The 13510-nt window shown below is 33.7% G+C and overlaps 1 protein-coding gene across 2 annotated transcripts in view; it reads left to right on the top strand.

The window, feature by feature from the left end:
- Positions 1–11450, top strand: part of Kin (Kin17 DNA and RNA binding protein) — a 28397-nt gene extending 16947 nt beyond the window's left edge. The window contains exons 9-13 of one of the 2 annotated variants that reach the window (XM_015495189.2): positions 1849–1899; positions 4816–4884; positions 5663–5762; positions 7238–7338; positions 10719–11450. In XM_015495189.2, the coding sequence (XP_015350675.1) occupies positions 1849–1899; positions 4816–4884; positions 5663–5762; positions 7238–7338; positions 10719–10781 (384 nt within the window). In that variant the 3' untranslated portion in view covers positions 10782–11450. Of the gene's footprint in view, positions 1–1848; positions 1900–4815; positions 4885–5662; positions 5763–7237; positions 7339–9043; positions 9327–10718 lie in introns of those variants that run through there. The other variant, XM_048812653.1, reaches the window with a different exon arrangement.
- The last annotated feature ends 2060 nt before the right edge of the window (positions 11451–13510 follow it).

The raw sequence follows: 13510 nt of genomic DNA, 5'->3' as shown, positions 1-13510 counted from the left end.
AGTTTATGAATTATTTTGGATGCTATAGCAATCAGAAGGAAGATGTAATTCAAGCCTAAGGAAAGTTAAATAATGTCACCATTTATTAGAATAATATAAAATTAGAAAAACTTTCTATTCAAGGTTAGGGCAAAGAATCCCAGTTGCCATTCATCTGAACAGAGGTGGAACCCCGTCTACCATGCTTATTTTCTTGCCTCAAATGCAGTCTTTGAAATCCTCCATGCAGTGACCCCAGTAGAGTTCAGTTACAGGAGCTTTAGTAGTAATCAAAACTGGGATCCTTTATGGATGTTCTGCCTCCTCCAACTTGTACTCTCCTGTTGCCTCTGGCTTCCATGTTTTGCCTTCTCGCTAATAGGAGAAAGCTGTGATATGTTTGTCATGCTTGATTTAACATGAGGGCTAAATTTATATGATGAATCATTTAAATCATAAATTTATATGATGAATCATGATCTTGAGAAATTTGCAGTAGGTTCTTAATATATTCCTAAATATTCCTTCTTCCTTTTTCTCTCGTGACCTTATCTTATCAATGAGTTTATAAAATAAATGGATAAGGAGAAGAGAAAGAATGGGAGAAAAGAATAATAGATACAAGAAGCTTCACTTTTTTCTCTTTAATATTATTTACTGTAGTCTTCTCATCTTTCATTTGCAAATGAAGAGGAGATAACTGTTTAGTTCTCTGCTACTAGCTCTCACACAGTAAAGGGCAATCTAAAAAGCTTAAATTATAATATGAACATACCATGAAATGTTATTCTACCATTTAGTAAATATTGAGTTGCCTTTATGTGCTGGACATTGTACGAAGTTCTGGGTCTGAATAATAGGGACAGAAATATGTCCTTATTTGTCATGGGACTTTCATTGTAGTAAAGGAGCCATTCAATAAAGAAACAGACCTATAAATACTGAGTGACAGAGTGCCGAGGAGGAATGAGGGTGAGGAGTGGGGAGAACACTTGTGAAAGTTTCCTAAGGCAACAGAGATCTCAGCTCATGTGGCTAGAGCATAGCAAGAGCATGGTGGTACATTTTAGATTAGAGAAGTAGGAGCGACACTGCAGAGGTCACACATACCATTGACAAGGAATTTTTTAATTTAGTTTAATTTAAAAGAAAATGGAAAGCCAGATCTACTTGTTTTAAATATGATACATACTAAATTTAGAGTGTTCTTTGTTCATATTTGATAATTGAAGATTTAAAATGAGGTTTAGAATCAACCAAAGAATTACAATTTTGGATCCCTTTGAAAGTTGGTCCTTAGGGTTAACTTTAAGCCACTGAGAAAGAAAAAGATGTACTGTATAGACATAAAGATCACATGTCACCTTTTTCATTTTGGTTGCTTTTTCTTTTATTTACATCTCTCTTGATGGTACTTTTCTTTCATTCATGAGTTTTATTATCACTCACACCAGAAGCCTCCTTTTTGCTGTTAGACTGCCTCCCTAACCATACTGTACAAGTTTGGTCTACTCGTTGTTTTTGCCACATGACCAAACCACCTGTTCCAGTTCATGACAGTCATTGGACTACACCTGGAGAGGGTACTGTAGTGCTTGCTGGAGGATGACCTTGTAGTATTGACTAAGTAGGGGTTGTTACTGAGTTTCTGAGTCACTTCACTTGCTTTATCACAAATCCAAGGTTTTTTAAAATTAAAAACTAGTTAGAAATAATGTTTATTTGTATTTATCAGAGTTTGCATATTGTATCATTGGTCTTTGGTGCAATGTGGATTTTATGGTGATATTTTGCTAACTAGAATGGTATTTTGAAATAAATTGATGATTTTAAAGAGATAATTTTATGGATGTCTTGTGTGTTCTGTAGATTGAAGAGGAAAAGAAAAGAACAGCCCGAACAGATTACTGGCTACAGCCTGTAAGTATCAACTGAAGCTTCCTAACTTCCATGTTTAAATTTAGTAGAATTGTAAATATGGAAGTATTGGTTTTCAATTTATATCTTATGAAAATACCCATTTAGGTACTTTGTAGAAAAAAAGCAAATTTTAATTTTATAAACTCAAGGTTTATATTTAATTGCTTACTGGTTATTGCTTATTATTTTTAAATAATAATTTAAAGTGATTTAAATATTTAAAAAGTTTCTTCTTATTTATTGATGCTTTATTTTGGACTTACTGAGATGTAGAATTTTCCTAAAAGTTTCAGAGTACCATAATTATTCTTTTAGAAACTGGTTTAACCAATAATAGGGTATGACTTAGATTAATTTCTGATTTGAGAAAGTATTCTTGAAAGTTGAGTTCAGAATTCTAATTCAAGCCTTCATAGTCAATCTTTCTCACTGGTATGGAAATTACTTAAGTTCTATGTTTTGTTTTTGTTTTTTGTTGTTTTGGGTACTGAGGATTGAACGTAGGGGTACTTTACCACTGAGCTCCATCTCCAACCCTCCCCAGCTTTTTTTTCATTTTGAGACAGTATCTCATTAAATTGTTTAGGACCTCACTAAGTTACTGAGGCTGGCTTTGAACTTCCTGCGTTCGCTTCCCAAGTCGCTGGGATTACAGGTGTGTGTCACCACACCCATCAGGACTATATTTTTTAGATTTAGAAATGTTTTGAACAGATCTATATAAGCTAAGGGTAAAAAAAGTACAATAATATAATGAATTGTCTTCAGATCACTAGAATATGAACCCATGAAGGTCTTTAAGAAATTTAACTTGGAAATATTATAGCTAAATCAGAAAAGATGTTTTGGCATTAATTGGCTTCATGTAGAAAGCCTTAGTAGAAGAGAGGCTTAAGAATAAGACAATTCAAGTTTTCTCTTAAACATGTCTTTCTACTATTAAATATTCTCCTCCTAAAGTCCTAACAAAATTTTGTGAATATAATTCTTAGCATGGCTTTATGAAGTGTTTATGACCATCTATTTGTTACATTAACTTAAAGTAGCAAATGTAACATCACTGCAGCAAATATAGCAAGCAGACAGTTTAATTTTCATTATCAGCTTTTGAACAGCTCATCCAAATCACAAAAGAAGAATGATAAAGCAGTAAACTCAGAATTCATTAATATGAAATGAGCTTGGATTTCTTTCCCATTTGAGATGAGATACTTTAAAACAATGATACTTTTTAGCTAGAGCTGATCTGAATAATGATGTTTGTATCAAAAAGTTCAAAGCAGGCCAATGTGGTGGTGCCTGCCTGTAATCCAGCAACTTGAGAAGCTGAGGCAGGAAAATCACAAGTTCAAGGCCAGCCTGGGCAATGTAGCAAGATCCTGACTCAGAATAAATAAAAAGAGCTGAGGGTGTAGCTCAATACTTGCCTAGCAGGTGCAAGGCCTTAGGTTCTATCCCAGTACTGACAAAAAGAAGAGAAAAAAAAAAAGAGAGAGAGAGACAGACAGAGAAAGACAAAATGCTCATAGCAACCTAATGAGAAAAGAACATTGTGAAAGTTTCATGCATAATCTCAATGGCTCAGTTCCTTTTAATTCCTGGTAAGACTTTTGCAATCTGAGTTTTTATCATCAGGGAATACCAACAATATAATATCCTCACTTTCACTGTTTTGATTGGAAAGAAAAGCAATCTATGAAAGACAGAACTAATAGAATTTGAGATTTACAAATGAAAGTCCTAGATGTCAAGAAACCTTCACTGTGGAGATCAGTGATTTTGTATATAATTTTTTCCTCTTGGTAACCAAGTTGGACAAAAAAGAGGAAGAAGGAATAAAAGATTACTAATGAAATATTCAGCCAATGCTGGGAAGGATTATAACTCACTAATTTCTTTTTTAGCAAAGCTCACTAATTTCTTTTTTTTTTTTTTTTAAATAACCCAGGTTATTTTTTTAAATAACCCAGCTACATCAATGTTCATAGCAGCACAATTCACAATAGCTAGACTGTGGAACCAACCCAGATGCCCTTCAACAGATGAATGGATTAAAAAAATGTGGCATTTATACACAATGGAATATTACTCAGCATTAAAAAATAACAAAATCATGGCATTTGCAGGGAAATGGATGGCACTAGAGCAGATTATGCTAATCGAAGTTAGCCAATCCCTAAAAAACAAATGTCAAATGTCTTCTCTGATATAAGGGAGGTGACTCAAAACAGAGTAGGAAGGAAGAGCATGAAAAGAAGATTACCACGAAACAAGGAAAAGAGGAGGGAGGGAGAAGGGGAATTGCATGGAAGACGGAAGGAGACCCTCATGGGTTCACAAAATACATATACGAGGGTGTGAGGGGGAAGGGAAGAAAAAAAAAGAGAGAAAGAGAGAGAGATAAGTGTTACAGTAGAATGGGTAGAGAATAGTGATGGGAGGGGGGGATAGGGAAGGCAGCAGAATACAACTGACATTAGGATTGCTGTATGTATACACATGGATGTATAACCAGTGTGATCTTGCAATCTGGAAAAATGAGAATTCATATGCTATTTGAATCAAATGTATGATATGTCAAGATCATTGTATTGACTTGGGCAACTAATAAAAAAATTAAAAATTGTATGGTAAAAAAATATAGAAAATATAATTCCTTTTTGTTTTTGTTGTTTTTATTTTATTTTTTTAGTTGTAGATGGACACAATACCTCTATTTATTTATTTATTTATCTATCTATCTATTTATTTATCTATCTATCTATTTATTTATTTATTTTTATGCGGTGTTGAGGATTGAACCCAGAGCCTTACATGTGCTAGGTGAGCGCTCTACCGCTGAGCCACAGCCCCAGCCCCTAGAAAAGATAATTTCTATCTTTTCCTTTATCTTCATTTTTTGTTGTTATTTTCCAGGAAATCATTGTGAAAATTATAACCAAAAAACTTGGAGAGAAGTATCACAAGAAAAAGGGTATCGTTAAGGTAAGAATATGAAGTTATGCATGGAAATTGTGAAAAAAGCTACTGGTTACCCAGTGAAGCTATTTTGGTATTTCTTGAAAATTAAATCTTTGTAGCAGAAGTATTATTGTGTCTAAGATTCCAATTATTCCATAAGATGAAATCTGAATTCATAATAGTTGGCAAAATACTTCTTTTCCAACCATAGTTTATATTTAACCTTGGTCTGTTTTCTTACTGGAGCAAATAGTATTTAAGGAATCCCATCACTACTGCTTAAAAATCTCAGTTGTGCATGCCTTGCCCATTAATCAGTGAAACGTTTTCTTTTTGTTAATGATGGACAGTATAATTATGCCCCAGAGGTCTCACGAGGACTTTCCTTGTGTATTGCCTAGGAGACTAGCTGCTCTAGGGTTTTGAAATTCCAGTCCTTTTCTGCCTTTCCTAAATATAGTTTCATTCTAACACCCAGCCTTGTGCATGTGTAAATTGCTTTTTTTCTGTAGTCTAAGCTAGGCAAGTGGCCCTTCCTGCTAGATTTCTCAGTCTTATTCGAAGATTAGTAGTCTCGTATTCTTTCCAGGTGAAAACCTTAGCTAAGCTTTGAATTGAGTTCTATATTGAGAACCATTAACAGAAAAATTATGTGTGTGGGATCTAGAAAATGATGTTACTTATAATAGGAGTTACTTGTATCATTCAATTGGAATTTCATTTCTTTTTATTTTATTTATATTAGTTCTTTTCACTTAGTATTCACATATTCTATGATAAAGGTGTTCATTTTACATGACAGGAAGTAATTGACAAATATACAGCTGTTGTAAAGATGATTGATTCTGGAGACAAGCTGAAACTTGACCAGACTCATTTAGAGACAGTAATTCCAGCACCAGGTAAACCTTTTTCAGACCACTTATATATATTCCATCAAAATAAGTGATTCCATTCTTAAAAACCTTGTTTTTTTTGGCATTACTTGATGGTTACAGATGTGTTTCATTTTCAGAAATATTAACTGCCAATATTACTGATCCCCATTTGGCTTCAGGTGTCACAATACTTGACTAGTCCTTTGATAAAGATATTTTGTGGCATGAATGAATTTTCCCTTTCTGGAAAACTTTTTTTTTTCCTTCTGAAACAAAACATGACATATATCAATAAAATTAATCATATTAGGCTTTTATTATTAACATATTTGTTTAGCTCTCTGAAATAGTCAAGTAAAAGTCTGTTTTACTTATTGCTTTTTTTTCCCTTACCTATCTTTGTCTTTTGGATCCTTATTCATATCTAACTATAAACACCAATGGGGTTAGATTGTCTCTGACTCAAAATCTTCTTGAACATATCACTGAGGGTACATTGATTATGTTGGTCTTAGGAACTTCCACGTATCATACTCTGTATTTTTCTACCTCAAATGAAACTTTTCTTATAGATTGGCTTTATTAATGTATAATTGATGAACAATAAATTGCACATTTATCAAAAATATAAGTGGTTTTAACATGAGTACTGCTGTGAAACCATCACTAAAATCAAGACAATGAACACTTCCCTTCATTTTCCTTTCTAATCCTCCCCACTTGATCCCCTACTTTTGCTTCCTCTGTCTTCCTAAGCAACTGCAGACCTGCTTTCTGTCATTGAAGATTGGTTCATATTTTTACAGAATTTTATATAAATGAAATCATACTGCTGTCTTAGTTTTGTGGTTGTTCAATTTAGGTTATTTTGACGTTGTTGTTGGGTCTCACTTCTTTCAGTTAACATAATTATTTTGGATTCATACATGTTGAATCTATAGTCCGTTTATTTGTATTGTTGAGGAATATATCAGTATGTAGATATACCAGAATTTATCCAAACACCTGTGGATGGACATATGGGTTGTTTAAAATTGTTTACAGATACAGATAAAACTGTGAACATTCATGTACAAATCCTTGTGTGGATGTATGATTTCTTTTCGGTAAATGCTTCAAATGGTTGTCACATAGTAGACATAAGTTTAAATTTTTATAAAACTGCCAAACCATCTTATGAATTTTAAAAAAAGACAATGTAAATAAATTTTCTTATACTTCTGGACTCTGAACATTTTCTGTACCCTATACACCTTGCGATCTAAAATTAAAACATATCCCTTTAAGAAAAATTGAAAACAATGAGGGGTTTTATAACGTTAGAGTAATCAAAATATTTATAAACTTTAGAACACCACATAGTTCTTAACATGATTAAGAACTTTCAAGAGAAGTTTTTTGTTTTTTATTATATTCATTGTAAAACATTTTGTTGTAACAAGGTAGGAAAAAAGTGGACAGTTTCTTTGCATTAAGTTTTATATGCATTTCTATTATAGGGAAAAGAATTCTGGTTTTAAATGGAGGGTACAGAGGAAATGAAGGTACCCTAGAATCCATCAACGAGAAAACGTTCTCAGCTACAATAGTCATTGAAACTGTAAGTTGTTTGCAAATAGATGAAAATTTGAAAATGCTGTAAAAATGTATCTTAATTCTTTTTAATTGAATTGAACTTTGTTTTAATTTTAGAGTATATGGTTTTTTGTTTGCCTTCCTTCCTATATAGAAATCTGTAAGCTTATTTTTTTCTAGTGACTTTGTCCTTCGTGAAGCATTTTATTTTCTAGTTACAAAAGAAATGTGTACTCATTATATAAAATCTGAAAAATACAATTTAAGTAATTCTAAAAATATGCCCATAATTCCAAAGATAAAACCCCCATTAATATTTCATTCTGTTCCTTTTTAGCCTTTGCATTTTATAAAATTATATACAAGATGGACAATTTTATATCCTGACTTTTTTTCCCACACATCTAATGAAATATAATAGTAAAATGAATTGGAAAAATGTAATCATAGTTGATGGAAAAGGAGCCACAGGTATCAATAAATTTTCAAAATGTCCCCCTTCTTTATTAAGGAACTTAAGGTAGCAGAAATCAACCCAGTTATTTCAAGAACTCTGACATATAAATAAAATTATTTGTTTGCTTTAAACTATAAGTCTACTGACAGGTCTTTGGGTGAGATCTGAGATTTCTTAAAATTAACATTTTTCTTAGAACTCTAAACTACTGCCATATCTTTATCTAAACAAAAGAAATTTCATCTCCAGTACAGTAGGTTTTAGTTTGGGGATGGGGTGATAGATCCCTTGGAGAATCTGATGAAAGCTTGGGTTCTTTTTTCAAAAAATTGTACCTAATTGCCAAATTTTATGTTTTCTCTTTGGGAAATCATAGGCTCCCTAAACCCATGGACCTGTGAGAGAATATTTGTCTCAGAAAGACTTTCTGGAAAAACCACTTAGATCCTTATTTAAGAGAACTCACACTTTAGTAAATTAAGAAAAAAAAAAAGTGTCATGACAATACTAAAGTAGAAACTACCATTTACTAACATAAATATAAGGGAATAAAAGTAAAAAAGGGACTCTTACCTGGCATTGAGGAATATAGGTCTGACTAAATTTACAGATTTGGGTTTTTTAAAACTCAAGTTTTTCTTTCTTACTCAATCAGTATGAAATGATGGGAAATCCCACATTTCCTTGACAGATTGATTGTCCTTTACTTTTTAATTTCATAGTCCTGTCCACTGTAGAGCCTGCTTCATGTTTCCATCCTCAGGAAACACAGATCAACCTATGGAGGATATATTAGGTTCTCTGCCTGATATATTGATTCACAGTTGGTATGATTTTCATCAAAAGCTAATTTCTTCCCTCGCTCCCCATAAACCCACAGTTCTCTCTTCTTTTTGGTGGGTTGGTTGTTCACAGGGTTGTTTTTGAGATAGGGCCTAGGAGCAAAACCACAGTATAGGCTTTTAGGTTGGTTACAAAGCAACACATGCTTCCAAAAGAGGAAACTCACTTCTAGTTTTTGTTTCTTTCTCATTTTTTTTTCAGCATGCCCACATTTAAACAACAACAAAAATGTCTGCACTTATATATGCATGTTTGTCTCTTATGTCCCCATGTTTTCCTTGAATCACTTTTCAAGTTGTTTCTCCTGCTATTTTTATTATTTTAGAGAGCAGATTTTTAATAGCTGATAATGTATTCCTAAATATAGCCTCATCTTTTTTAGCTATTTGTCTAATAAACCCAAATGTCTGGTTCCCTTCTTACTCTCCAGATGTGCAGTTCTTATCAGACAAGTATAATTGACTGTAGACCCTTAAATGCAGTGATGAAAGATTCGATCTGGATCATGCTTCATCTGGAAACTTATTTCCTTTAAGTATAATCATTATTATATTTTTAAAAACTGACATTTTGAAAAGCATTTTTAACACAAGTTATGGTTCTTGGTTGAAAAATATTAAAGTCTCACTGAGTGTGGTGGCACTCACCTGTAATACCAACGACTTGGGACAGGAGGATCGTGAGTTCAAAGCCAACCCCAGCAACTTAGTGAGGCCCTAAGCAACTTAGCATGACCTTATCTCTAAATAAAATATTAAGAAGGGCTGGGGATATGTCCCAGTGGTTAAGCACCCCTGGGTTCAATTCCCAGTACCTCCCCACCCCGCCACCCCAAAAGTCTCAGTCCGTGGTTAGAGTTGTGATTGTGATTGTTATCATCATCATGTTAGTGTTATACTTTGCAAAGGAGAGGGTCAACATTGCAATTTTAAACCAGAAGATTTAATAGTATTGATAAGTATTGTGATTATACCCATATTAAGTTCTAAGTATTATTCGGAGCATTTAATATATATGTTTTCCAACAACTCAATAGTAGAGGCACTGCTCTTTTACCCACTGGGGATACCAGAACAGAGACAGGAGTGGGAAACTGAAGTGCAGAGGTTAAGTTGCTTGCTCTAGGTGGGAGCTGAACTTGGCAGTCTAGGATAGGAGTCCATATTCTTTTTTTTTCCTTTTAATATTTATTTTTTAGTTTCGGGTGGACACAATATCTTTGTTTTTATTTTTATGTGGTGCTGAGGATCGGAACCCAGTGCCTCATACATACTAGGCGAGTGCGCTACCACTTGAGCTACATCCCCAGCCCTAGGAGCCCATATTCTTAGCTCCTGCATTCCCAGATTGTATCTACCTTTGAAGTTTTCCCCTTTTCCTTTTTGTTGATATGAAGAGAGGAAGAAAATATGTTTAAAGATGGACCCATATTCTGTAATAAGACCAGCCCTAACTATCACAACTCACTTGATACATGAGTTTGAGTTGTTAAATTGCTTTTAATAATATTTGGAAAAGGAAAAAGAAACCTCAATGGATAATGGCACAAACTAGATAGATAGATATGTATGAAGTTTAAAAGGGGTATTATTCATCACGGAAGAGTTCTTTTCTGATTTATAACTTGGAGAGCCAGGGTCATTCCAGTTAGTGGCTCTGCCATTTTTAAGAAGTGGCACCTGCAGGTGCCATGTCAGGCAGAACACAGAGGAGCATGACAGACTGCGGGTAGGCAACTTGTGTGGTTGGACCATAGCTTCTGCTCATGCCTATGGGCTGGAGCTCCATTTGTGGCCACATCAACCCACCAAGGGAATCAGGAAATACAGCTGCTTATTAGGGAAACTGAGAAGACACTGCACAGCTGGGAAGTCTCTGTCACTATGTCTACTGATTACATATTTCAAATATTGAAGAAAATATGGTAGCTTTTAATTAGAATGCCATAGATTATTTTTTAAATGCACAGATGTACAGAAATATTAGTTACCTCATAATATTCTAGGGATATGGAAAAAGTAAATTTTATCCATAAGTGTGGTATCATTTTTTTGCCTTTTAAATACATGTGTTTTTAATCTTTTCTAAATTATTTTAATTTGTAGGGCCCTTTAAAAGGACGCAGAGTTGAAGGAATTCAATATGAAGACATTTCTAAACTTGCCTGAGTTTGAAAATTTGTTAACAATACATTAAAATTCTAAAGCATCAAATTGGTGTTTGCCAAGGCATTATGAGACTCTACTGTGTTAGGGTATTTCTTTTATATAAAACAAATGGATTTATTTAAATATTACTGTATAGTTGTTTAGTGAAACTTATACAAAAATCTAATTATGTGTACTGAAGTATCAAGACTATGTAATTTTTCCTTGTTTTTTTCTTTTATTTGTAATATATCCTTGATTTTTTATTTTCATTAAAGAATGTTATTGGAGAGTGTTTTATATTGGACAATTTAGAATCATATAATCAGAGAAAATCTTTCATGTACTCTAAATTTATATTTTCCATAGTAGAATAGTAAAATTGAACTCTAAGTATAAATTTTAAAAAGCCAAGCTACAAACATAATAGTAGCTTTATTGTGATATAATTTATACAGTGTACAATTTACACATTTAAAATATACAGTTCAGTGGTTTCCTATATTTACAGAGTTGTGCAACCATTTCCATATCTAATTTTTTTAGGATATTTTTATCATCCTGGAAAGAAAGCCTGTACACAATCTTTATTCCTCCCAGTCACTCCCCAGTTTCTGGCAACCATTAATCTACTTTCTGTCTTTATGGATTTGCCTTGTCTAGACATTTTAAATAAATGGAGTAACCTAACATATGGTCTTTTAAGATTGGCTTCTTAATACTTTGCTAAAGAATTTCAAGATTTATAAATGTTGTAGTACTTCATTTCTTTTTATTGCCAAATAATATTCACTGCGTAGATAGATTACATTTGTTCATCCATTCATCAGTTGATAGGCATTTGGCTGTCTCTGTTTTTCAGTTATTATGGATAATGCTACTGTGACATTTGTGTAGATGTGTGTTTTCAATTCCTAGGAGTAGACTTGCATAGTCCCTAGAGTTTATATCCTGTTTAATAATTTTGAGGAACTGAACAGTTTTACAAAGCAACTGCATCACACCACCAATGGTGACCTACCCATTTTTAAATAAATAGAGCAGTTTATTATTTGGGAATGCAGAAGACTGGAAACCCACCTCATACTTGCCTATGCTCACCTCCCCATCAAAACAGGAAATGTATGGTTCACATCATTGAGCATAAGCAGGTGCAGTGAGATCCAAGTATGAATGGTCTTATTGGGGCTTGTTCTCTTCGTTGGCTTCATTCTCAGGCATTCTTAAAAGAACAAGATGACTCCCAATGTCTCCAGTTTACATCTTACTTTCAGTAGCACCAGTTTATCTTCTATATTGATTCGTACGGAAGGCCTGCAATAGTCTTATCAAGACTATATCTGGTAAAGTCATTCCAAAGAAAAGGATGGAATATGCTGACTGTCCAGACCAGGGTTGTATGCCAGCCCCTCGGCCATCTTGCTTGGAATGAGAGTAGAGAAGGGCTGAGAATTTCTGTTATCAGAAGATGGGAGAATATATGCTAAAAGTAGAAACATAAGAGGTAAGATAAGAAATAGTAACAGGAACATATTAGTACCTTTACAGAAAGTGTTCAGGGATGGGTTAAAATCTTTCCAAAATAACTTGACAGTGTGGTATCATGGAAAACAACTGGGTCTTGGGGCTGGACAGAAGTAAGGTTGAAAATGTTAGCTAATCTATTCACTGCCTATATAATCTTAGAAAGTTAATGTTTGTGAATCATAATAATTTCAATGTGTAAGTTTTCAAAAATAATGTGTCCATGCAGAGTTGATGTTAGAACTGCAGAGAATTAAGATTAAAAAAAGAAAAAGAGGGGCCGGGGTTGTAGCTCAATGGTAGAGCCTTTGGCTAGCATGTGTGGGGCACTGGGTTCAAATCTCAGCACCACATACAAATGAATAAATAAAAAAGATGTTGTGCCCATCTACAACTAAAACAGATATCTTAAAAGAGAAAGAAAATACATATAAAGTGTCAGACATAAAGCTTGGCACATAGTAGCTGTTTGGAAATGTCAGTGAGTAGTAGTGTCAGTAAATGTAATCAAGCATTTGAAGCCAGCCCCAGCAACAATCTGATCCAAAGAATTTCAATAAGGAGAAGTTCTTAATAACAGTGTGAGTGAAAAATGTGCCAAATTAGATCTACCTCCTTGAAACCCTTAATTTTGGAATAAACTCAGTAATTTTTCTTCAGAGAGAAATGATTCTTTCTTACCTCTGACATTTCTTTCCTCTCAACATCTTCCTGAACTTGTCTTGGAATGAAATAAAGTAGTGTACTTCAAGTTAAATTCATTAAAACATATCTGAAGCACAAAAATGTGATCCTAAAGTACAGAAATATTTTTATCCTCTAAGGTCTTAGGCCAGTAGTGGTTACATTAAGCAATAGAACAGCAGACACCCCAAATCAGGTCTTATATTGGCTTTTCTTTATGAAGGATCATAAACTATTCTTTTTCTTAAAAAAAAAAAAAAAAAAAAAAAACTTTAAAGCATTTCTGTATATATAACATGTGTCCACTGTTACGGTGCCATACATAGTACTTTCACTGTCCTAGGAAGCTTCTGTGCTCTGCGTATTCATCCCTCTCCATCCCTCAAATCCATGCTCTTCACTGTCTCCATAGTTTTGCCTTTTCCATAATGCCATATAGTTGGAATCATAGGCTGTAGCCTTTTTCAGATTGGCTTCTTTCACGTAATATACATGTAAGATTCCCCCGTGTCTTTTTATGGCTTGATATCTTTTTTTTTTTT

Source organism: Marmota marmota, unplaced genomic scaffold (assembly GCF_001458135.2).
Source record: "Marmota marmota marmota unplaced genomic scaffold, marMar, whole genome shotgun sequence".
In the NCBI taxonomy this organism is placed as follows: domain Eukaryota; kingdom Metazoa; phylum Chordata; class Mammalia; order Rodentia; family Sciuridae; genus Marmota; species Marmota marmota.
Note: the sequence above shows the minus strand (reverse complement) of the source record. Positions and strands in the feature narration are given on the sequence as shown.